The 26,523-nt window shown below is 36.8% G+C and overlaps 1 protein-coding gene across 1 annotated transcript; it reads left to right on the top strand.

The window, feature by feature from the left end:
• Nucleotides 1–1,566: 1,566 nt before the first annotated feature.
• On the top strand, nucleotides 1,567–22,161 carry LOC145780731 (uncharacterized). Its single transcript, XM_082592358.1, has 10 exons — nucleotides 1,567–1,736; nucleotides 2,439–2,576; nucleotides 6,673–6,806; nucleotides 7,586–7,733; nucleotides 9,788–9,844; nucleotides 11,986–12,024; nucleotides 14,213–14,275; nucleotides 14,799–14,876; nucleotides 15,430–15,480; nucleotides 17,533–22,161. Exons 1-10 carry the CDS (start codon nucleotides 1,610–1,612, stop codon nucleotides 18,084–18,086), a joined length of 1,389 nt encoding a protein of 462 aa, XP_082448484.1. The 5' UTR covers nucleotides 1,567–1,609; the 3' UTR covers nucleotides 18,087–22,161.
• Nucleotides 22,162–26,523: the final 4,362 nt, after the last annotated feature.

Below are 26,523 nucleotides of genomic sequence, written 5' to 3'. Positions count from 1 at the left end.
GACAGAAAAAAATGAACAATTTATTTGTCAATGATGTTATTACAACTTGTGTGCTCTTGAGCGGTGTCAACCGGCGACTTTTCAAACGTCGAACCATGGCTCTCATCACACGGCTATGCAGCCTTGTTTTAGTTTAAAGTTCAATTAAGTTGGCAGTTGAGAGATTTTAGTGGTGAATTATATGTCAAATGTATTGTAGAGGGGCAACACTAAAAGGCGGAAACACGGAAATAAGCCGAAATAACTTTAGAATTAAAACAGCCATAGTATTTAATGATCTCACAATTGCTTCTAAATAATATCTTTCAATGATATTTCAACATAAGAAAATGTTGGGTATTGAGTTGTGGCTAAAAATCGCATTTCCGCCTTTTTCCTATTTCAATAAATTCCATTAAATTTCGAAATTTACTCCAATAACTGTGGAATTAAAACAGTCAAAGTATTTAATGACCACACAATTGCTTCTAAACAATATCTTTCAATGATATTTCAACATAAAAGTAGGTTCGGTGGTGAGTTGTTGTTAAAAATCGCATTTCCGCCTTTTTCTATGTTGCAACATTTCATTCTTTCATGATGAAGTTATCGCTATGTTAAACAATATGGACGCCAAGATCGTATTTCCGCGTTTTCTACATCGGCATTAAATCGCTACTTCTGCGGACAATATGCCATTTCACGCCCGGCTTATTTCCGCGCTTCCATATTTCAGCCTTTTAGTGTTGCCCATTGTAGAGCATGTGACCTATATTTACCTAACAAATTTTCATGTGATTTTTGTTGCATAATTGTTTGCTTTTGGTCACTCAGTCAAATCTTGTTTTATTGCAATTTTTTACTTGCCTAGTTTGAAGAAATTTGTACAAAATTAAAATGAATTGTTCAAATTTCAGGCAGCTACTTATTTTTCATCACCTGCCAATGAAATTTGAACAACCTGTCTCATACAAAAGAAGAAGAAAAAAAGGCCACTTTATATACCAGTGACTAGGGGACCGTAGCTTCAGAGGCTATAACTATCTCTATCGAACTGAGTTGTCATAGCCACTGAGTAAAAAAATACATTGTAGGAGTAGTGCTCTTAAAATGAATTTGAAATCTGTATCACTTGTGGTGGAATTTTAATGTGAATATTACAAACCTGGATAAGTTAAAATTGATTGAAAGAGTATGTTATCTTCTGAAAATCAAACCGACCTTTACCAAAACTAGATTTCAAGAGTTTGAGGTCACGTAACTTTCATTGTGTGTGGAACTATGTGTGCTTGAAAGGTTGCTGATTTTTTTGTTTTCTCCTATTTCCTAGACTTTGGAAATTACTTTTGCAGAAATAACTAAGTTCATCATTGCAAAGAATGGTGAATGTTAATAGGCATAGCCCACTTTGGTTTTTTAGACGATACTGTGTTTTCTCACATTATTGAACAGTTGAACTATATATAGTTGCTTTGGTGAGTTATTTCGTTATTTACAAGGCTGAATGTTTGACAATTTACCTGTTGGAAACACTATAGGCTATAAAAAATAAGACTTATATGTACATTTTCAGTCAACACATTATTGTCATTTTATTGTTATAGCTTCATTATCAGTTTATCAAACAAAGATGCTGAAGCACTTGAGCTGTGTGTTATTATTTTATCTAAGTGGTGATACGATAGCAAGGAATCCAATCATTTGTGATAGTCCATGCAATGTCAATTCTTCAAATCCATCTATCTGCAAAGTAAAAAGTAAGTGAGATGCATATGCTGATAATTAATCAATTTTTGCTCATAGCCTATTATTTAAATACTCGACTAAGCGACTACGATAACTCTAAAAAAACAATTACTCAACGCTTAGTAATTCAGATAAAGGGCTGTAGCTATGTTAACTGCGGAAATATGTTAATTTTTTTTCATGACAGAAACTTTAAGTTTTAGTTATGATATACAGAATAGTTTACATTTTTTTTTTCTGGATAAATTGAAGAGAAATTTGTTCCACATTACAGCAGTGGATCAGTGAAATGGATGATTTTGTAGTGACAGTTGTAACAAGTTTAGTTTCCTAAGCCGGTACTTGCAGGAACAATCATGTGATTCTAGATTCCTGCTTATGCACAGATTTGCAATGATGCTTTGCTTAGGGTGGGCTCTGGTAAAATGTATTTGAATATAGCGAGCTTATCTGAAAATGTGTGTTAGTTTGTGCTTAAGGGATACAGCTTCCTTTGCCACTGCTGCTGTGCCCTCTGGTTAGATGCCTGACAGGTTTTTGCAGGTACTGTTGTCTGTTGCATAGTGGTGCTTAAAGAATGGTACATAAAGAAGCAACTGTCTTCCACTGCTAAGCTGTTCATCATTAACAGTTTTTTTAAGTTTTGAAAATTTACTGCATTGAAAACCAGTTGTAAAAAGTGATTTGAGTTCAACCATTGTCTGAACTTATAGAAATTCAAAGAGTGCCTTATCCAAACAAGGATGATATTACTGCAAATGCTCCAAATGAATTACATGGAAATTGGTACATCTATACGAAATCGAGCGGGCGCAAGGCGATTGCATTTGACTTAACATGGAGTCAAAACGGTATTTTTTAAACTTTTTTTCTCCTAATTTGTTACGATTTCTCTTTTGACTACTGTACTTGTTGCATCTGAAGTTAAATGCTGAATCACAGATTTTGGAACAATACTGATTACTAGGAAACATTTCTCTCCATACCGAGGATCTTTCTAGTTTAATTCTAGCAGTTTTGAATTTCTTCAAAGCTTGCAAACTCGTACAAACACAGGCTCAGTTTTTAAGACAAGCAATTTGAAGTGTTTTCCACATTGTTGTCTACCATTTTGTACTCATTCACAGTGCTGTCGAATGGAGAGCTATCTTAGAACGGAATGGTCCGTTTCGGCTAGTCCGATTCGGCTATTACCCTATTCGGCTACAGCCCGATTCGGCTAGTCCGATTGGGCTAGTTCCCTATTTGGCTACAGTCTTTATCAGTTAGTTCCCTATTGGGCATTTTTTTGAAAATCCAACGATAATCCTTCTGTAATCCAACAACTCCGCCTGTTTATTTAGAGAATTTTGTATTTTATTCCACAATAGGCTATCGTTTCTTTTGCATTCTTGCATTTTATCCAGTGTTTACTTTTGAGTGCCCTCCCAGACCGCAAAATCCGTCATTTTTGTTGTCTGGGTTCGTTCAAAATATGTGTTTTACATCAAAACAACATTTTTCATGATTAACAATACAGGTTAATGAGATAAACAGAAGTGTTTTGTTAGTTGTTCGAGTGTGTTATTGTTCAATATCATAGGCGCCTAACTATTTTTTTGGCCGTGGGGGCGAAAGCGTGTTTCATCAGCAGCAACGTAAATTCGGCAAATGTCACTCAGATGGATGACGTAATTATGCCATCACACTAGGATTGCTTTTATTGCCATACTCGGAGTTATCGCTACGTTCGACCTACCGTTAATTATCCTAAACAAAACTCGACCACTTCGGTTAAGCAAACACATGACATGCGTCTGCTTTAGCTAGCGGTTGATGGACTGCGACTCTTTAAGCTAAGCACAACATAAAGTTTAGCAACGAACTAGATTTATTAGCATGAAACAAGAGACGAAAAGGTTTACTAAAAGGTACACTGTAAATGGAATGACAATGCTTTGAAAATGGAATGCAAATACTAACTTGATCATACGCTTGAAAATATATCTGTGGAAAGTAAAATCAATCATGTTTACATCAATTCAGCAGCACGTCACCTTGAATAAATTTAAAAGTTGCTGACATCCGTAAGCAGCCCTTGAAAAATAGTTACGGAGAGGCGTTTGATTAAGTTTTCGACTTGACATTGCTCCCTTTTCACTGCAATATCGCAACTTATGACTGGCCGCTGTAAAACGCCCGTTTTCGCGTTGCAGATGAAACAAAAGATGCGCATATTCCTCCTTTGATCGGGATTCTATGGCAACGGTCGTGTGTGCGTCATTCAGTTTGCGTGAGTCCCCGTTACTACGTTGATTATGCGGCGTGTGCGCAATGCGGTTTGTACCAGCCCTTGTTGCGTTGGTTAGTGGTTACCTCGGGCCGAGACTTCAAGTTCATTTTCATAGCGAGCGATTCACTGGGCACCGCGCAATTCACTACAGTGCAGAGGTTTCGACTTTCGAAAGCGACATCAAGTCTGTTTGCAAGCTCATACAGCTAAACGCACGCTCCGTCTACGTAGCAAATTATGTTTTTTTTTGGGTGCATTCAACATCTGATGACATTGAATCGACACAAAATGGTAGATTTTTGCTATGTCCCAGGCAGCAAAATCAATCATATTTACATTGATTCAACGTCTGCAGACGTTAAATCAATGTAAAAATGACAGATTTTGTTGTCTGGTGTGGGATTGTAGCATCGCTACTCGTTCTAGTGATTATTTATTGCGAAGCTGTTGCGGTTTGAATTCAAAGAATGTTTTCCTGCTGCCGATCGCTAGTTCATCTATTGTTTTATGTATCAATACAGCATAAAAAGTTGCCCCCACGGCTTAGGCGCCTATGTTCAAAATACATGTAAAAACTTACATACGAGTTATTAATTACAGAGATAGCATAAATTTAATGCTCTAAAACAAAGTCATATATTATCATATATAGTCAAAGTGGCAAATGCGCGGACGGACAGTTTTTACGATAATGCACGGTCCATCAATTTAGAGATTTAACCGGCGGTAAGTATTAACCGGCGATTCAATTCGATAATATCAAACCTCCATCTTTACACTCTGACTACAAAAAAAATTAGACCTATATCACGTGAAAGTTACGAGTAATTAAGCATTGATTTCAACGACCTAATTTTTGGGCAAAATCAACTTTACGACCGGTTTTGCGAACTTTGATCTTCCGCTTTGCAAGGCAACTTGATAGTTACTTTGAACTTTAGTTCAACGTAGAGTGGTTTCACTTTAACCTGAATAAAAAAATGTCTACTTTTGGCTTTCTTTCCCAATTAAAATCATTAATCAACGTATTCGAAAAGGTTTTCCAGAATTTCGTTATTGCTTTGTGACAAGCATTTCTATGTTGAAAAGGAGCGATCTTCCTGGCGTCAGCACTACCTGACTACTCACTATAGAACAGCGAGCATTGTGTTTCGCTAACCATACCGGTGTAGCCTCCACACTAGCCATCAAGACTTTTCCGAATACATGTGTTTCTCGGCAGTCGAGTGTAGCAGGAACTCAGCGATAGACACGTGTTTCGCCCATGAGGCTGGGCTCATCAGTATCGCACCACTAGTTCCTGCCACATAGTTCTCAACCGCTGCTTTTGTCAGTCAATTGAATTCTATGGTAAACAACTTTATCTCGCTTCCTACTTTTTTCTCCGCTATTCTCTTTTAAATACCTGCGCACGTAGTCTTGCTCCTCCTTCAAGGGGTGGTAATTACACGCAATTCATTATGACGCAACCGAAGGCTGCGGTCATACGGCTCACCCAGACAGTAAAATCCGCCATTTTTACATTGATTTAACGTCTGCAGACGTTGAATCAATGTAAAAATGATTGATTTTGCCATCTGGGAAGGCACTCAAAGGTAAACACTGGATAAAATGCAATAATGCAAAAGAAACGATATTGTGGAATAAAATACAAAAATTCTCTAAATAAACAGAAGGCGTCATTGGATTTACAGAAGGATTTTGTTGGATTACAGAAGGATTATCGTTGGATTTTCAAAAAATTGCCGAATAGGGAACTAACTGATAAAGACTGTAGCCAAATAAGGAACTAGCCCAATCGGACTAGCCGAATCGGGCTGTAGCCGAATAGGGTAATAGCCGAATCGGACTAGCCCAATCGGACTAGCCCAATCGGACTAGCCCAATCGGACTAGCCGAATAGTAGCAGATCCATCTTAGAAGTGCTTTGTTCAACTACATATGCCAAGAGTAGAACCATCATTGCTAAATATTGTCATTACCGGTACTTCATTCACAGATGCATTTGTTTTTTAGAATCAACTGGAAGCAAATACATGTAACATGCATAAAATTTCGTTTCACTTAGTTGTGTAAGACTAAGCAATAATTTTATTGAATGTTAGTAATGTTATGATCATTGTTTTCTAAAATTTTGTTGATGCGTAAAGTTTCAGATGTGATGATTTCAACTTAGTTGTACTACCATGTAAATTTTGGGTAGGGTGTATTGTATAATGTAGTGATTGAAATCAAGATTGTTATATTCATTGTTAATAGGCTACTGCATAAAAGAGTATAATATAGACTAGAGATAACCATTTGAAATGCTCAGTATAAACACTCGTCACTCAAAATGTATATGCGGCAATTGAAATCACTCAATCGATCTTTATCACAACATATGCTGTTGCGTCAAGTTCAGCCAATTGCCGCTTGCAGTTTTAAAGCTGTTGGCTCTTAGCAGCAATGGATGTAACCTATAGCTTTACAACATGATCCATTGTAGTGTTTTGAAAGTGTTCATCATTCTCTACGACCCGGATTCAAACTTTTTGGGTAGAAGAATTATCGACTATAATTTTTAGACTTTGGGTGTCAATTGCAAAGTTATGAAAATATTATCGCAAAAATGTAGGTAAAAAAAAATTATCGCATTTTTTTCGTTACATGCCTAAGAGCATATTGTTGCTCAGGAAACTCATTCCTTCACCTTGTAACTGGATTTTATATCAGTGTGATACGGACCGCATCCTCTACAGACCACAAGTATCTATTCAATTTCAATGCATCGTCACTGAAAGATGCGAACGTTTCTGGAGCTGGTGAGGTAATTGTCACATAATTACGTCCACGGGTGCAGCTAAGGCCTGTTAGGGTCTTGGCCTCTTGGTTAGTCAGCATCCCAGTACTTTTCAACATCATTCCTATCACGAAAACTCAATGATCAAGCATCATCTACACAAGGAAGCCACCAAACTCGTTAACTACAGGAAAACATGGCGCAGCACAACTAACAGCAGTTTTACTGATGAGAAATAATAATGTTGATGGTAATCATTTTTAAATGCTCATCCATAAAACATCTCTTATATGGTGCTTTGCAAACCTACTTCAGGTTACAATATGCTATATGTTGATGACAAAAACGGTGGAAAGAGACGTTTTCGTGGTTTGACTGGATTCATCAATAATGAAGTATTTGCAATACTGTTTATGCTGCAGGTTTACCTTCATATATTGGCGCGCTTATAATCTGCGTTGTTTTGGGATTGGATATCATGCAACAATTTATGTTGTTTGAAGGCCCCTGGTTTCTAGGAGGCAGCACGTTTTGAGACTCTTCAAAACTTGGTTAACTGTTGAATCGTAGAAACGTCTCTTTTGGCTTTGCAACGTACTTTATCTGCTTCGAAAGATTATTCTTTTAAAGCAGCAAAAGAAATTTGAGACCAAGTAACTAATTTTCAGGATCTTTCTCGTCGTGGATAAGTTTTGTTTGAGTTTAATGCTTTTCTTAGTAGCCTAATTAAAGTGATTTTCCATCCAGCAAAGGAATGCTTCGGTCATTATCATCGTTAACATGTTAACCCTCACCCATTATCACAGGTCGTCCTTAACTACCCTTGCTTTGGCAAGGGTGATGAGGATGTTATACCGGACCATGTTTACACTGTCTCTGTGAAAGCTCTACCGATGTACCATGAGAATGACGAAGTTCAGGTGCAAGAGAAAGAGATCGACATTGCTGTTCCAGGTACACTCAGTCAAAATTTGTATGATAAAAGCTATTTTTTCTTCAGAATCTGAATAGTGTACGTTTGGTTGAGTCCGCTAAGAAACATATACGTTGCCCTGAAAAGCATGGCTGCTAAAATAAATCTATTGATATTTAATCCCAAAAACTGCGGTTGCACCAACTGTAGCAGAAGCGAGGGGGTACAAAAACGTCGGTTAAGAAGCGCAAAAACAAATTACATGTTTTTTCTTTCTCATTTCAAATTCATTGAATGAACAATTCAGCTACTGCCAAAAAATTCTCAAACATTCAACCATTATTGGTGAACGTGGTACGAACAACAAATACAAAGTTAAAGTTGGTTTGAAATTTGCATTCAATAGGTTGGTTATAAAACGCACTTCATGTCTCAGGAAATTGCATTGACGTTCATTTGATAGGCCGACTGCGTTTAACAGAGCTCAATGTAAACGTTCATGACTTCCTCTGTGGAAACATAAATAGCTGACTTCCTATGCAATGTATTGTTGCTATACTTGGAATTCAGTAGAGTGAATTACTGCCATTCTAAGTATGGCCACTATGCATTCCATCATTCCAATTTCCAAAGTAAAACATAGCGCATAAAGTTGAATTAAACAACCATGCTTGTTCCTGACAGTAGTAGCCTTTTTTTCCATTCAACCCGTGGGAAAGAATCGTTCCGAAAATCAGTAAATTACCGCCATTAAAAATTACAATTCGATGGCCCGGGAAAACTTTGACATATCTTTACTAACTTGTCTTTCTTTCATATGCCATCGTATTGTGATTCTTTATTGCGTTTCTTTTAAGCATTCTTTCACAAAGTACCATTATAGGTTTATACAGAGAAGTCATCATAACTGAAGTAACTAGGCTACCTACAATTTTGTTACAAATTCCGTGATTCAATGTAAAACTGTAGAAAAGAAAACGTGGTCACTCATTTAAGTTATTTTTTCTTTGCTGGAAAAAACTACTGGACAATGAACATATACCATTGGAGGCTGTGTGAAAGAAACACAACGCTATCCTGTAAAGTTTTTGTTGTAATATCTTTAAAACCTGAGCTGATAAAAGAAATCTAAGCTATAATGCGCATTCACCTTCCAAAGTCTTCCTTTACAATCGAATTTTATAGCCAGTGCCACAAAAATTGTGTTGACCATCAATTAATACAGTTTCACCTTGAGTCAGGCATTTTGGGGCAAATGTTGCATAAAATAAACTACGAGAACAGTAGTCACACGAAAACGTAATTACAAAATTAGTTTCGTAAAAATAATTTGTGTAATAGGTGAGTTTACACTTTGAATTGTGTACAAAATTTAAGAAACAAGTTTCAAACAGCATCAATTCCCCTGTGGGGAAAATATAATAATAAAATTTTCAGAGTAACTGATAAAAAGTGCAGCTGCGTATAACAAAACAGATAACAAACTGTGTTTTGGTTTGGATGACCTCTTCTTCAGCAGACAACTGATGAAGAAGGAAAATACAAAAGTGCTAAGAAATTGACTTTGAACATTTTCGACTTTTCGTCCACACCATGGTTTTACTTTCACGAGTGATAGACATTTAAGGTCCCCATCGAACTAAAATGGAAGACAATACTTGAAAGACAATTATTATTTACTTGTCAATACACCATACTTGAGTTATTATCCAATATCCATGTGTCTTGAACGGGAATCGAACTTACAATTCAATGGGAATTGTGGACATTCTTGACTAGAAATCGAACCTCCGTCGAGATTATGTTACGGTGTCTACTGTCCAGTATGCCGTTTTTAACCACTCGGCCGATCTCAAGACAATGAAGCTGTTGTTAACTGCAATGCCAGGAAAGGTACCTCATACCTGGAAAGATTTTTTTTTCGGAGGATATTTCCCAAGGTAGATTTTTTTCTGGAGAGATTTTCACCAATTGCCGTGCTCAAGTATAACTAAAAATCTCGTGTTATTGAATTGTAAAATACAGCTTCGTGTGCCAAAGGCTTTCTCAAAAGACCTGTAAAATATTGATTTTGATATGTCATTTTTGTTTCCAGACTGCGACAATGAAACAGTGAGCGTGATCGAATATTGCCAGAGACTCTTTGAAAGTGGTATGTTTTATTATTTGCAATTTTGTGGTTTGAAAATCGAGTTGAATTATGTTCTTTTTGGTATGTTTTTGTAGTTTTGGACTTAGATTTTTTAATGATCATTGATCACTGGTCGTTTCTCTAACTGTACTAGCCATTCTTCAGCTTTCTTCTCAATACTGCATAGCCTACTGTACTTGCTTCAACTTTCGCATGCAGCTTGAAATCAGAACTGTTCGAAAACGAATTTTTGGGCATCACGCTTTGGTTTTGAAGCGACAATTCATTGCCGATTTGCGACAGTTTCTTGAAGAAGTATTTTCTTCAAATTTTAGTATGTTTTTTTTACAAATTTATATCGTTGGCACGGTCATATTTACAATGCTCGCTTACTATATTCTGCTAACTCATGCTAACTGCTCTAAACACACAAAAAAAACAAGACAATCTGAACAATATTTCCATCTCTCAGTACCACCTACTGCAGAATCGAACTCAGGTTTCTGAAGTTCACCAAACACCATGAGCAGCGGCATCCCAGTTAGAAAAGTCCGCCCTTTGCACTTACCCTGCAGTGGACGTAAATTCGAAATGAAACTATTTTGTTCTCATGGTTAACTTGACAACTAATCTGTCACAGAGCTGCAGCTAGATTTTACACTGATTCAACGTTTGCAGTTGTTCAATCAATGTAAAAGCACGGATATTGCTTGCCTTGAGGCTGCGTAGCATGAGCATAAAACAATGTGTCGCACATTAAATCAACGTAAAAAGAACGAAGTTTGTTCCGAACTAGCAAAATCGTTCCTCATTACATGGCTTCAACGTCTGCAGACGTTGGATCCATGTAATCAGGAACGATTTTTGCTAGCTCGATTAACTTGATGACCAATCCTACACTGAGCTGGTTATATGGTATAAGGAACCTACATATAATTTTCGGTCAGAACATCACCTACTCAAAACGACATCGTACGCTCTCTTTTGAAACAACATGCATCTTTAAACTCTAAAGCACCTGGAACTTTTGAACCGTTTCATGAGTTCAACGGTTCATAGATAAAGTTTAATTGAAAACTGATATGTCTTTCTGTGTGGGTGGTTTTTTTTTGTAATCCAATAACACTTCGGTTTTACCCGAATTTCGAAACGAGAATCAATTTTAAATAAACAGATTCAAGTACATATCTGTAAATATATCTAAGCGACGAAAATTTTAAGAGAATAGTATTCAGGTGATAGACCCGTGACCTTTGTTTTGTTAAAAAAAGTTTCCACGTGTTTTCGTTCCCTTTTCCATTGTGGAAAGAGAAATTCCACTACTGCGGTTTCGAAGCCGTCCTATCGAATGCCCTCAGTGTGGACAGCCCAAACAGCATAATCCGTCATTTTTACATTGATTCAACGTCTGCAAATGACGGATTTTGCTGTCTGCATTCGTGTTGTTGAAATTCTTCCTCACAGCCCACGTGGCGCGTTTAGCTTCACAGGTAGCGGAACAGCAAAACTCTCTTTTTACATTAATTCAACGTCTGAAGATGTTTACTTAGCAATCTGTTGCACTGTAAGGGGAATTCGTGAACCGAAGTTGACTTAGCAGTGCTTATCAGATATTTGGATCAGGTTTTTCATCCTAATTACTTTACCAAACAGGCTATTGATTTTGGTATGGCGTCGTCTCTGTTCTGATAGTTAAATTCTTATTTTCAAATCTGAGTAACTACATGTATAACCAAAGCATGCAATCCTAAAGAATAACTTTTCAAAATTGTCAGTTTTAACAAAGAAATCCCCTTTCCTCTATCATATTTTGTCAATTGTTGTTATCTTGAGGTGGTTTATGTTATTTGCTGCCAATTTCGAATGTAGGTGTACAATCTGTACACCCCCCCAAAAAAAAAATATCCTTCGGAAAATATTCCCCTGACAAATGTACCTCTCTGCAAAAAATTCTTCGGATAAAGATTGCCAGGGTGGATTTTTTCCGTGGCGGATTGTACCGATCTCCATCTACCGCGTATGCCAATAACAAGTGTAAATAACGATTTGGAACTGAGCTACTGGCTCTGCGAACGTTGAACCAATGCAAAAAGACCAATTTCTCTAGTTGCAGTTGAGATCGCATACTAGTCTTCTAAGCAAATAAACGACTTTTTATTTAGAACAATATGAAGACGACTACGAAGAAGACGATTATCCAGGTAACCAATGAATGATTTATTTCAATAAGCACCATACGTTCCCGTCACATCATACGGGAAGAAAAACAAGCAAACGCAATCCATGCCTGTCAACAAAACCACAGCATTTTACATGGATTTAAGATTGAAAAAGTGGTTTTGTTTGCAAAGTTGCAAACATAGCGCTCATGATAAGTTAACCTAGACAGCTAATTTCGTCATTTTTACATTGATTTGACGTCTGCAGATGTTGGATCAATGCAAAAATGACAGATTTTGCTGTCTTGGAATTTTGATAATATACAGAAAAAGAGGAGTTAGCTGCACGCAGCCATCAACACTAGAATGCTTTCACCGATCAAAAGCTATAACCAATTTTGTGATCCTGATAAAAAAAATCATTAAATTACCAACTGTGTGTTGCTGTTGTGCTCTCGATCAATCAGCGGCAAAATACTAACCAGCAGTAATTTAACCCGAAGGGAGTTGAGAGCTCCACCTCCCTTCAAGTCATCTGTGTCGCCGCTTTGTTTGAGTTGACGATAGTTACTGATGATACGTAAATATGAAATATGGCAATTCAAACTACTAAGGAAACAACTTGAAGTTAAGGAAATGAAATGCGTAGAGATTAGATTGAAAATTTTTGAGCATGATTCAAAGCTTTGTCAAAGCAAAGCAAATGTCAGTGCAAGTAGTTACGACCACTTACGTCCCGTCAAGATTCTTTGTGTTGTTTTATTATTAGGAACGATTGTAGACAAAATAGGATTTCTTTTCTATGGAATAGAAATAAACCTTGTGAAAAGCACTGGCTAAGTCATCCGGCAAGCAAAACAATTTAGCATGCGAAAGATTTGCCTTGGCATGCAAAGTACTCCTTTTTACATTGAATCAATGCAAAAAAAGATAATTTGTTAGTTAGGTTTTATTGCCCCATGATGGCAATTCTGCTCTTGTTTATCTAAGCTACAGTACATGCATCGATAATAAAACTTTTCTTTGAAGCTGGTCAACAAAATGTAACCGTTATCCATAAATAGTGCCAAAGTTGCGAAAGGCAAAGCAAATGAATTTGATATAAACACACAGTGCTTTTAAAGTTTGTTGCATTGCAAATACACCATGAAGCGAGTAGTGATAGTTGATTTAAGCACATGATGACATCATTGAGCACATAGAATCAATATTTACTTATGGCGAAACGTGAAAGTAACACATACCTTTTTAGCAGCTGATTTCTTTCAACTTGCTAGTAATGGAACGCCGGCTGGTACACCAAAAGTCACTGACATGTTGTTCTGACAACGCTTTGACTCCAGAAAATGTTCACACAGTTTACGCGAATTGTGACTTATGAACTTTATTTAAACTGTGATTTATTTTTCTAAGTTCAAACGCTTACATTTTAACTTACCAAAGAAGTCTTTTGCTGCTGTGGCCATAAATGTAATTTTGCGTCGTCAATGAAAATCGTTGTCATGTATACCAGGGCTTCTCAAACTGGGGCCGCGAAACAGATTAAAAGTGGGTCTACAACAAGGTTGTAGTGGGTAGCTACCCGGGTGGGCTGTTTTTTTTTCTTTTAAAAGTGTCATTTTCAACAACTAATCAAATAAATACTGCAAAGTTTGGGTGTTTAATAGGATTGTTGTCTTTTCTAGCATTTGTTTTGTTGTAACTATTGCTAGAAACGAAAAAAACATCGAATTCTTGTTACATTTAGCAGGCTTAACAACCAGCAACTCACTGCTTAGGTGCATGATTTTTCACATAAAAGCATATTGCCTAAATAGTGGTCAACTTATTTTTAAAACAACAAACACATTCCGCAAACATATTTTTTTCGGCTATTTTTGGATTATAAAATCCATTTTGCCATAAAACCCGGGTTTACACTGTAAGCTGCCCAACAAGGAGTCACATAGAGAAATATTTGTCTGAAATAGGGTCACACTCACACAATAAAAAAGTTTGAGAAGCCTCGATGTATATGATTGCACTGTTTTGTCTCTCCCATCAGCTTGTTTAAGTAACCAAATGTTTTTGTTAAGAATTCGTGAGCTCAGTTTCCTTTACGAAAAGAAAATAAACTTTTTAACAGGAAATCTGTACTGATTCCCTCACATCACTTCTGTTTTGTATACTCCACTTCTGCTTGACATCAAGATTTATTATGTTTATTTTTAACTTTATGATCATTTTGCAGAAGATTATGTTGGTGATGACGAACAAAGCAGTGACGTTTTACCGAAAAGTAACGAAGATTCAGGTACTTAACACTGTTCACTTGTTTGAAGCGTTTAAAGGTTCTGTTGATGTTAAACACCACAGCCAGGCAACGTCGTTTGAAACCAATACCTTCCTGATGATGTTGCTAACATGAGGTTGACTGACCCGTCTCATCAACTACCCAGCCAGCACACCAGTCCTTTTATGTTGATTCGGTTGATTCAAGTCTATAGATTTTGAATCGATGTAAAACGTGACTAATTTGCTGGCGAGGTAATAGTTTTTTTTTTAGATGTAATCACTTTGAAGCCTTGTTTAGCTTCGTAAATTTTGAAAGCCGGTTATCGTCTTGCGCGTACAGCAGCCTGCTGCTTTACCAAACTAGAGCAAGTAGTTTGTAGTATATTGTGGTCTATTGTTTTTTAAAATTTCTAGGTTTTATACATGGAATAGTAGGAATACCGTACCGGTACGTTTGTAAGGTGAATTATAAGCGAACAAAGAGCATTTAAAAAGGTGTTATATTTGTTCATATTACAAGAAATATTCTGTCTTGTGTTCAGTGACACCGTTCATACCTTACATGGTTGCTGGGGCTGTCCTGGTGTTTCTGCTGACTCTTTCGGCTGTGCTTTTCTACGGTATGCTAATCAAAATATTTGTTTGTTACTTGTCTGTCTGTTGTTTGTATTCGACATGACATTGCATTTAGGCCATTAGCGTCTTGTATAATGACAAAAATTCCTATATTACATTTTACGCCAAAGAAATCACACGGCATTTAACATAATCCATTAAAATTGAACATAAACTATAAGCTACAAACGTTTTCGGCCATACACACGTTAGCCCTTATCAAGTAACAAAAAAATAACTGCTTATCATATCTACACTGAAAATGAATAACTGATCTAAAGACTGAATTGAAAAAACGAAATGCAAAATGATGGGTATGGCCGAAAACGTTTGTAGCTTGTAGCTTATAGTTTATGTTCAATTTTAATGGATTATGTTAAATGCCGTGTGGTTGCTTGGTTGTATATGTCTGTGGTTGAAGAAAGTGACCTCTTTACCAAAATTGTACGCCAAAGAAATGCATGTAATATTATATATATAACTTTTTCAACTTGTTTTCTTTAAAATTTACTAAAGATTTCATCCAGATTAATCATTGTTGCGTACCTTCGTTTGTAGTGATGAGAAGAAGACGCTATAACCAATACAAAGAATGTGGTCAGCCAAAAGGTATGACAGTATGCTAAATCAGTAATTCTTAAACTAGTGAATGGTTCACCCCAGGGGAAATAAAAACTTTGTAAAGTTGAACGAAAGCAGGCGGGGATAGATGAGAAGGGAATAAAAATTTTGTGATAGTGAATAAAAATAAAAGAGTAAATGGAATGTTAGGTTATCTTTTTCACAATGAATTCTCATTTTACAGTCTCATTCATCGTTGAGATCCTAATACTATTGCAATTGCATGCTAACACTGATTTTGCTGTGGGGTAACTGTAAAACGAAAAAGTTTATGAATCACTGTGAGAAACAATTTTATAAGCAATTCTTTAAATTTGAAAGAATTGTGCACCTCTTTTACCATTTTCAATTGTTCTTCGTTTGGTATTGCTAACTACGTGAAACATGGTCAGAGAAAGTATCCGCACCAACCTGGACAAATTATCCGCACTAAACCAATGACTAAACCCCCCTGACAGTAGCGACTAGCGAGGCCTCGCCTAGGTTTTCTTAACTGTTTCGGAAGTATGGATTATGTCAAATCTAAAACTCTGCATGGAATGATTGTTGCTCTTCTACCGTGTATCTTTGAACAGAGACTTATATGCTTCATGTAAATGTTTGTAAATGTATACCCCGATTAACGTTTGATCTTGATCCTTTTACGTTGTGCTACCATCACCACCTAAACTTCATCATCCCAAACAACCGACAGTGTTCTTGTTCGCTCATAATTAAGAACATGCGTGTAGGAAATGGGAGCTCTCAAACCACAACACTTTTTGCGGAAGAGCATAGCAATCATCGCAGTTGACACGAGTCAAAAAGTTCGTTTAACCATCAATGCAAAAATAGCGTACGGCAAATGTGCATGACTTATAGGAAGTGCTTTAAAATTTGACATTTGAGCTACATGTAGAACATTTCCTTTTTAACACCAACCGCCCAACAAGACCTCGCTTTGCCATCAGCTTTAGCATTCATTGCTTCTACCGTTGCATTCATGCTTCATATACTGTAGCATCGTTCCATTATATTTGATTTTCACTCAATGCAAGCACGGTTAGTTTCTTTTTGAAACAACTTTGGCAAACTTTGGTTGTCATTAATGAAGCAAGGCAGCCAGGTGATGGATGTTTTCTGTCGATTGCATGGTAGGTTTCATTAAAGTATCACAACGACCGCAAACGCAAGCTCATATGTTTACGAGAGCTGAAAGACATCTCGCGACTTAAAATAACTATTTTCAACAAATTTTCTCTTTCTAATCTTATTTGCTCTAAGTCTAAGCTTCTGCTTGTACGATTTTTTTTTTCAACGAAAAATTTTTGTGCAAGTAATAAACCAAAGTTGAACAAGCATCGAAAAGACGTATGTTTAAACTCTCCCCGTGTAAGAACTGAAGTGCTTCATTATATTTGGTATTGTAAAACCGTATACTGGAGGAAAAAGAGAGTACAGTACGAGCTATAATAAGCGATGTACATTGTACACCGATCAACGTGGAAAGGTGGTGAAACATGATTTAAAGCATATATTGACAGTTGTTTATGTAGTAACCAAAACCAAGCAAAGAAATAAAATTTGACAAGTTTGCTATATATAATCCCTTCAAGCTACTTGTTTGCACCTTGTGTTTCGCATTTGCCTTGCTCGTTTTCCATGACCTCTTAATAGGCCGCTGTTAAATTTAAATACGCTTTCTTAACAGCGTTGCGGCATTCCAATTCCAACTCGAGTTCCATTAATAAGTTCAATAGTTTTAGTGCCGCAGTCATGTGGGCGTTTACGTTGCTAGTTTATGATGAAGTCTGAGTACTGGTTGAAGTTCAAATAAGAGCTATCTGTTTGTATATGAGAGTTTGTCAAAAAATAGTTAGACGTCAAGGATTCAGTGAAACAGTACACTAGTCACCGTGTTTTGAAGGTACCTTTTCCTTGCAGTGAGGTGTTGAATAGTTATTGTTCTTTAATACATTTAATGTCTTTTTTACAATTTATACAGTCAAACTTAAAACAGTATTTTCTGTGGTTGTTTTTCATATGCTTTACGTGTTTCAGATGACGGAAGACTTCTATTCCTTATCAATACCAGAGAGGAAGACTCCGTGCATATGGAAGCAGCTAATATTATTGCTTCTTTGTTTGGTCACAAGCACACGTTTAATTTGTGGAACCTCACTCATGTCACCAGTCCTGAGTCTTGGACTGAGGAACAACTGAAGCGTAGCGATCACGTGATTCTAATCTGCACTCCACAAGGAAAAAAGCATTATGAAAAGTTCTGTAGCAGCGACGAGAAGTCGTTTATTGACACTTTTGTCGCCGGGATGCACAAGCATACAGGTCACACCATTAGAACGCTTGATGCGTCTGCAATTTACTTCGATACAGATCGCAGGACCTGTGTTCCGAATAATCTTTCTAAACAAATCCCCTGTTTTCAACTAATGGAAAAATTTGACAAATTCGTCAAACACGTTGGAAGCAAAATAGTACTGCCGCACATTTCTACCCAAAATGACCTCTTAAAACAAAAAGTTGAAGCCATTAGAAACCAATATTCCGAATCTAATGGTTTTGTGATCGCACAACCGAATGTAACTGTAGTTTGAGACCTTTACTGGTTTATTTGTAGTTGTGGGAAGAGTTTAGCATTGCGGTTTCGGGAAGCATTGCAAGTAGGGGGCTTAATGTACGACTCATAACTTTTGGCCTAAGCCGTTTTTAAGCCTTATTGTAACGTCAGCAGTATATAGCACTCGAAACCCAACTCACAACTTGGAGTTTAGAGTTTCATTTCTTTACCTAAATTGTTCACGAAATCATCTTAACCGGTATAGCTCAGTACGCACTTGCAAACAAAGAAATAGCAAGAACAATGTTCTACTAATTCTACCTGACTACCCACAACTGGTGCATCAATGTTTATTAACAAGTACAGCCACCACCTCTGCCACCAAGCTTGTGCCGATTGATTCAAAGCTCTTGTGAGTCTACGAAGCTTGGGGATTCAGCTTTAAACAAGGTTTTCTCAGTCCAAGAATAAAACTCACTCAGGTTAACCTGGGAAATATTGAAAAATCTCAACCTTAGCAAACATCTCTTTCAGCCATTTGCTGGTCTCTAGCTGATGGCTAAAGTTACACTAAATGAACAAGGCTACTGGTGAAGATATATTGTACCATGAATTATGATGCAGTTTGCCCTCGCTACAGACCAAAAGGCGTGTTTGTCACCGTCAAGTCTTGCTCACTCGACAACCGAACGTACCTACCCAGACAGCAAATCAGTCGTTTTTAACGTTGATTCAACGTCTGTAGCCGTGCAAAAAACGACTGATTTGCAGACTGGGTACTTCGTTCACTACAACCCTATTTCTCTTTGCTGACTGCCAGTGGATTGTCGTGACACATTTTTCGTAATTTTGTTCATTGCACTGTGTCTGACACCTTTTTCATTTTCGTATTCCGATTCATCGCTTGCAATATTCACATTAAATTCATTCTTGGTTCGCTTCATTTGTCGTCCGAAAACTGATATTTGTGTGGTGTTCACGAAATCGTGTTTGCATATTACTGTGCTTCGTAATTCCGTACTGGCGCATGACTGAGTCGATTTTTGTTGATGCAAAGAATTTGCTTCTTGACTTTGTACAATGATGAATGAGTCGGTTATTGCATTTGCTTTTTGTTTTATGCTATCAAACGCGCGTTATTTTGAAATTTGATTGCTGTGCGGTGCCGTTTGGTTCTAAGTTTTTCATTTTTCCAAATTTGTTTTATTTGTACGTATTTTAGGCATGATTTTACAACCAAAAATTGTTTTTACTAAAACACGTTTTCATATAAGTGAGGTCATAAGTTCATAATATTCTTTTTGTAATTTTTTTTGCGTCTGGCATTTCTTATCTTCCTTTGTACAAATTGAAAGCTTTAATCATAATAAACCTTTGAATATCAAGAAACTTTGCTATGCATCATTTTTTTTTCGATGTCGGCTGCATCGCCGAATAATGGAAGCCCGTTTACTTGATCAAAACGTTCATTTAAAGAGCAATGAATTTGATGCATTCTGTGATGTGTTTACTTTCCATGAAGCAAATCCTTGCTTTTTTACACTGGTTTAACGCCTGCAGACGTGTAGCAATCGGTGAATCAGTGTGAAAAAGCGAGGATTTGCTGCATTGGTTCTGAATTGTTGTGGCAGACCTCATTTTCTATTGCGCTATCAAATGCAACCCTGTCACCTCAGATTGCATACAGCCGCAACAGTTTCTACTAGGGTATGCCATAAATACACCATAAAATGTAGTTTTGCGTATGTCAAACTCTAATTGACCGAATAAAAAGCAGTGTATTTTCCTCAAATTCATCAAACGTACGTTTCGAATTGTAACGAACTTTTCCATTGATATCTCAATTGCCCGAAAGTGAATCAACTGATATGCATGTTCACTTCAGTATTTCATCGCCACCAAGTTCACGTTTGCAACGTTATAAGCTACTTTCATCCTGCAAGGCCATTGCAAAGTGGTCTTTATTGTGCACTGCAGGTTGTCTTACAATACGTACTTTCTATTCACTATGATAATAATAACATGGATGTATAGAAATAAGGATCTGAAGTACCTGTGGAAAGATAAGTGAGTTGAAGAAAAGGGTTGCCCGATGTTCATTCTTTATTACTCAACCTAAATGCTATTTTTAACTACACTCCGTCAACAGCATAATTCTTAATTTAATCAAAAAATTGTTAAACCTAGCGCACATTCTTGAAACCTCCACACAATTAATCAAAAACTGCATTTATAGCACTGAAGGTGAAGAGAGTATAGTTTTCGAAACATTTGTTTGCTGAACAAGTCAATTTATTTTGTTTCAACCGCGCCATATATTTACAAACAAGCAGAGTAAATGTAATTGTCAAAACAATGCATTGTACAACTGTTGGTTAGATTATGGCGTTTAGTATCTACATTTTGGGTTCTTTATTTTGTGATTATAGATTAATCAGGCGTTCCAACCATTTTGCTCTTATAATGCTTACCTTTCGAAACCAGTTTAAATGTTAGAAAATTGCAGGAATCTCTGATATAGGCTGATTTGCTAAGTTTTGTTATTTGCTGTGCAACATTTAGCAAACTTTTAATGTCGTTTTTCGAAGACGGTAAATCCCCGAGCATTATTGAGTTAAAAATGCAGTTTTTGTTTAATTGTGTGCAGTTTTTGAGAATGCGCGGTAGGTTTAACAAGCATGCATCTATATCAGGGGTCACAAACTGGCGGCCCGCGGAAGGTATAAGTATAATCAAAAATACTTTTCTTGAGGAGTTTAAGAGCATGAATGCAAAAACTACTTTCCGGAAGCATATTTTTGCTTTGCATACGATTCCACTGACCGACCAATCAGATTGTAGTTCTAGGTAGGGGTCGCTTAAAGTTGTTCCAATGCGATGTCCAGCCACACTATCCCAGTGGTTGATTAAAACGTCTGTTTTCGAATTTCGAAATTGTCTGTGAGCATAGGGTTGCTTATTATTACGATCGTAAATGTCATGTAAACACTAGTGTGCGTTTCACCATTATTGTGTTTCACGAGCAGTGTTCCCTTTATGCAAGTTTTTGTTGGCAAAATAGGTTGCTTTGCTAACTCAAGTTATAATAAATTGGCAAAATATTATATATAAATTTAAAGACTTTTTCTGATTGTATTATGAAAATATTTAGCTTCGTACTGAAAAATGTTGTTAATCAACTAATCTTGCCATGCTGATAAGCACCACAAGTGACAGTTGTCTAATAATCAAAGAAAGACGGTTTTATAGACTCTCACAAAAAGGATGAAAAACCAACTTATTGCTTTTTGAGAGGGAAGACTGTTCATGAATTACGGTAGAAACGTTTTTTCGGTGATTTCCACAAGCGTTTGTTTCATGGTGCCTGGTTCCTTTTTTCCTGTTATTGGAGCCAATTTTTTTCTGATATGTTAGCAGCCAAGTATTGTTGCCTGTATTGCGATGTGTCAAACATTTCCTTGTTTACTAAAACTGTTAATTACAAGATATCTTTTGTGAAGCAAAGTGACAACACCAATCTTGCTTGGCGATGAATATTCTGATGAACGCTCGCCTAGCTATAAGTGCGCAAAACAACATAAGTATGAACAACATGTAACGCTGGATATTGGGTACGAAATGCGTTCTTTTCTAGCATTACTGTAGAGTTAAACTACCGAAAATTTTATTAGTGCGGCCCGCCACAGCTCTCCTTAGTGCCAAAGTGGCCCGCATGCAAAAAAGGTTGGTGACCCCTGATCTATATAATTCAATATAATCTTCAGCTGCTGAAAAGTAGCAGTTTTGAGGAACATCTGCCAACACTTTTGTTCACGTACCTTATTCTGAGCACGTAATTTTTCATTTCGCACGTCTACGAATTTCTGTCTTCAAACATTTCGCTACCTATTTTAGTTATTGACATTGATCAGTGGTGGTAATAAACCGGTGGTAATCAGCCGGTTGAAATGATGAATGTCCCACTCCCCGCAACAATCCAAGCCCGATAACTTTCCTTTGCCTACAATAGAATTTGTTCAGTTCAAATTTTGTTAGCTTTTGAAGCGCTGGTTTTAAATGGAAGAGTCTAGTATCTACTGTAGCCTTATAGACCGAATAAAGTTTAAGCTTTGGTTGGTTGGTTTTGAATCTTTATCCTCGGACTAACAAAGCCTTGATTGGTTATGCCTGGTAGTTTCGTATAACTTACTTGTAGATGTAGAGGCTCTTGACTCAGGGCCGGTTACCGAGATTGGCAGAGTGAAGTTTTCCTATTGTTGAAGTGTTGTTGCCGGAGAATTATTCCATTTACTAGGTGCCGCTGAATGGAGAACAGTCCTGAAAATGTGTTGCTCAAGCGCACACCCCGAGAGTCGAACTTCCGCCGCGTGATCTTGAGCCGGGCGCGTAACCACTGAGCTAAGGGGGCGGGCTTTAAGAAGCGTCCCTGCCTAATTGTTCAAACTTGAGTTGAATTTGCTGAATTTTATTCCAGGATTATTGCCAAAGTACAGAAAATCTAATGTCATACAGGCAGGCGCGAATCTAAGAGTTTTTTTCGGGGGGGGGCCAGAAAATTTGAAAATCAATTAAAAAGAAAGAAAAAGCTAAACAGATATGAACAATGATACTACGACATATACGATATGCTAGAAAATAGACATTAAAACAACCATTTTCATCAATTGTGATGCCGAGGGACTAATATCAGCTGTTTAGAAGCATATCAAACCATTTGATGCGGAAACATACAATTTTTCACAAAATTTCGGGGGGGGCCCGGGCCCCCCCCAGAAATCCGCGCCTGCATACAGGTCTCGTCTCATTGGTCAAAACAAAATCGCATACCGGTGAAACCACGAAAGTGTGAGGTATTAGTAGGCTACCGGTATCTCTCACAAAGTTTTAATCAATTCAAATCAATGTTGGCTAAATGCGAAGGAAGCGTTCTTCCTGGCTATCAGCACAAGGCTGAGTACTCACTGGTAGGCTACAGTGAGCAATTGCGATTCGCTAACCATCACGGTGGAGCTACCAGGCTAGCCGTTTAGACCATCCAATCAACAATATGACATAATGTTGGCTCAAGTTAACGTTGCGAAAACTACATAGGCCTAGCAATTATTGTAACCAACATTACTGCACAACAATGTTTCTAACATGCTCTGCGTAGCCTACACGACTAATCAAGAAGATTACACTGCAGTTAACTGAAATTTGTTCAAAAACAATGCAAATTTACAAATCAGCTTTAAGTTTTTATTGCATTAAAAGCATCTGTGGCCTTTTATCTCACTTAATTGTGACGTATGCCACGGCAGTGTGAAGCCTCTTAAAATTAATCAGCATCCACTAAAGAGAGCCCATGTGGGGCATTGGAGTGACACCAGTTCGGCACCGATCGAGAGCGTGAGCCTGTTTTTGATAAGGCACTTGGCTAGTAAAGACATTTAAGGTGGTGCACAGCTTGATTTTCTTGTTTTCAGGTTCAATCAATCAGAATCTTTGACTATCTGGCAAGTGCGATAATAACAAAATTGCTGCATGATAAGCAGAAGTCGTATAGTCTTTTGAGACAGCCTTGAACGTACGTAACTTTTATATTTGTGATAAATGAGTAAGAAGACTCGTATCAAACAACCAGGATGCCAAGAACGAAATAAAACTCAAACATTTCAAGCAAAAATGTCAACTCAAACGGAAAGTCCCGGTTTTAACAAAAAAAAAAACGTCCATATTATTTGGTTGCTTTTGTATTATAACCATAAACAGATAAAACCAAGCAACCACACGGCATTTAACATAATATATTAACCTGAACATAAACTATAAACTACGCACGTTTTCGGCCATACACATGTTAGCCCTTTTCAAGTAACGAAAAAATGGTCAACTTGAAAAACAACTTCGTTACTTGAAAAGGGCTAACATGTGTATGGCCGAAAACGTTCGTAGTTTATAGTTTATGTTCAGTTTAATATATTATGTTAAATGCCGTGTGGTTGCTTGGTTTTATCTGTTTATGGTTGAAGAAAGTCACCTCTTTACCAAAATTGTAGGGGAGAGTGGGGTTAGTTGGAAGGCGGAGTTAGTTGAAAAATGATCATTTTCTTAACTCTCGATAACTTTTTTAAATATTTACTGCCAACATGTGAAGTAGTTTATAAAAACACATAATCCATGTTAGTTTCGATTTGTTGAGTCAAGGTATACCTGTTTTGCTGACAATTTTGTATTTTCCTACTATCGAAGTAAAATTTTTGGCGTATTAAAAAATATTTTATACGTCCATATCGTTAAAAATAGGCAGACGTTTTTTGATGTGTGTCAGCTGTAGGTGTTCTACAACACTAAGACATAAACAAATTTTAGTCAAATGCACCATGCTTGAATATTTTAGGAAAATAGTTTGTCATATGCTAATGGGGCTAGTTGGAAAATAGTGTGTGGGGTTAGTTGGAAAATGATTTGATAACGGTATGACTATGTAGTATGATACGAGTATATCGTCGTGGTATGATAATAAGTAGTAGGGGAAAGCCGTGTATTATGAACCCCCTAACAATAAACGTCCTTAATTTCACAACTTCAATGAAAACATGGACAATATTTACAGAACAGCAAGCTAACATGCATACCTATTCCCCATCAATACATTAGTATGTGATATTTTGCAATAAAAAATTTATTTCAATTTTATTAATTTACCAAAAGAGTTCATATTACACAACCCTCTGTGTAATATGAACCCCTGTGATGTGTAATATGAACCGCTTTGAATCATTGCTGAATAGAGGTGGAATGACTACACAAAAACTGCACTAAAGCAAGCCACATTACATGTGCAGCACAACAAAATTTATTACCATAAGGTTTTCAAATAATTTACGCCAATTTTAGTAAAAATGCACTACTTTTTAAATGTAAACATTAAATTCACAAAAAGATAAGCAACATTAATCGAATGACGTGCACTGCATTGAGAATGCTGGTAAAATTGAAGTCTGAACCCCAGTTTACAGAACCAGAACCACCCCAGTTTACAGACTCCAGTTTACAAAAATTCATTACACCATCATAAAGTACTTGGTAATATGAACCTGGGTTCATATTACACATTCAGCTAGGGTTCATGTTACACACTTAATTGTGGTGATTCCAGTTAAAATGCTGATAATCAACTAAATAATGCATTTATTAAACAAAACTTGTTGTGATTTCCATCATCAAGTTTATTTGAGGGTATATTAATCAAAAAATGACAAGTCCATTGATATACTGATAAAAAAAACAACAATTTCTCCATCTGCAAAATAATATCACACAAGCTTTAAACCTTCATACCCCCAAAACTTCAGCAACACGCCAAATTTCAACAAGAACATTTCCGGTCGAATGACCAGCAAACTTACTTAATTCAAGCTGTTAAAAGTCAAACATTTTTATTGCCACGTTTTTTGAAAACAACAGGGGGTTCATAATACACAGCAGTTCATATTACACGGCTTTCCCCTATAAGCTCCAATGTACTTGTTTTAAGCAGACATACATTGCAAAATTTTAATTTGAATAACTTGGAAAGTGTTATATACGGCATCACAAGTTTTAACAATGTGTTTATTAAAAAATGTTTTTACGATGATTAGGTGTAGAATTCATTGCATTTTGATTTTAAAGCAGGTAAACATATTAGCTTACAACCCCATGTAAATGTTTGTTGGTTGAAAAAACAGTATCCAGTTCATTAGTGGGCATTAAACTGACGTTTTTTAACTAACCCCAGGCACGGGGTTAGTTGAAAAATCAATTGTATGTTTGTTTATTTTAAATTTTCATTAAAAGCTGAATTGACTCAATACTTATTTTTGGTTGTATGATAGAGGACACCATAGATGATAATTTAAGCCACTTCAAGTTGTCAGGTTATGCACCAATTGTTTTAAATTTCACTTTAAAAAAAAACTTTCCGACTAGCCCCACTCTCCCCTATTTGTATTATAATTCGAGTAGGCCTATGTTAAAACTACATATAGGCTACGACCTAAACTTTTCTGGCTAAAATGTTCCAACCAGCAAACGTTGCTTTTTTAACAACTCTTCTACGTTGAAACAATCCAAAAACAGTCACGCTTGTTGGCTATATAATCAATGAAGAAGTAGCGTTCTTCTCCAAGAAGCTGCCGCCCTGCTAAATCATTGTATTTGGTAATTCTCGAACACGCTTTAACATTCACGTTTTATCGCTTCTACTTTTTGCAGATCCCTGCAATGTTATGGAAAGTATAATTTGCATTTTGATAAATGGAAATAAAACTGAAATTGAACAGCTTTCTGTGCTGTACTTTCAACGTGTGATACAAACGTAAGATCGCAGAAGGTACATGAAACAAAATAGTGTAGGCTATCATTCAAGCCCTAAAACCAGAGATTATGTGTATTGAGCGAGTAAGTGAGTGCAGTTGTAAATGAAGGCTAAATTTATAAGACTTAAAATA

The sequence above is a fragment of the Aplidium turbinatum genome, chromosome 1 (genome assembly GCF_918807975.1).
Source record: "Aplidium turbinatum chromosome 1, kaAplTurb1.1, whole genome shotgun sequence".
Classification (NCBI taxonomy): Eukaryota; Metazoa; Chordata; class Ascidiacea; order Aplousobranchia; family Polyclinidae; genus Aplidium; species Aplidium turbinatum.
Note: the sequence above shows the minus strand (reverse complement) of the source record. Positions and strands in the feature narration are given on the sequence as shown.

Coding starts and splice junctions, on each gene's coding strand:
- LOC145780731 (XM_082592358.1), top strand. CDS start 1,610: ATGCTGAAGCACTTGAGCTGTGTGTTATTATTTTATCTAAGTGGTGAT. Junction 9,845..11,985: donor CCAGAGACTCTTTGAAAGTG/GTATGTTTTATT, acceptor CTTTTTATTTAG/AACAATATGAAGACGACTAC. Junction 14,276..14,798: donor GAAAAGTAACGAAGATTCAG/GTACTTAACACT, acceptor TCTTGTGTTCAG/TGACACCGTTCATACCTTAC.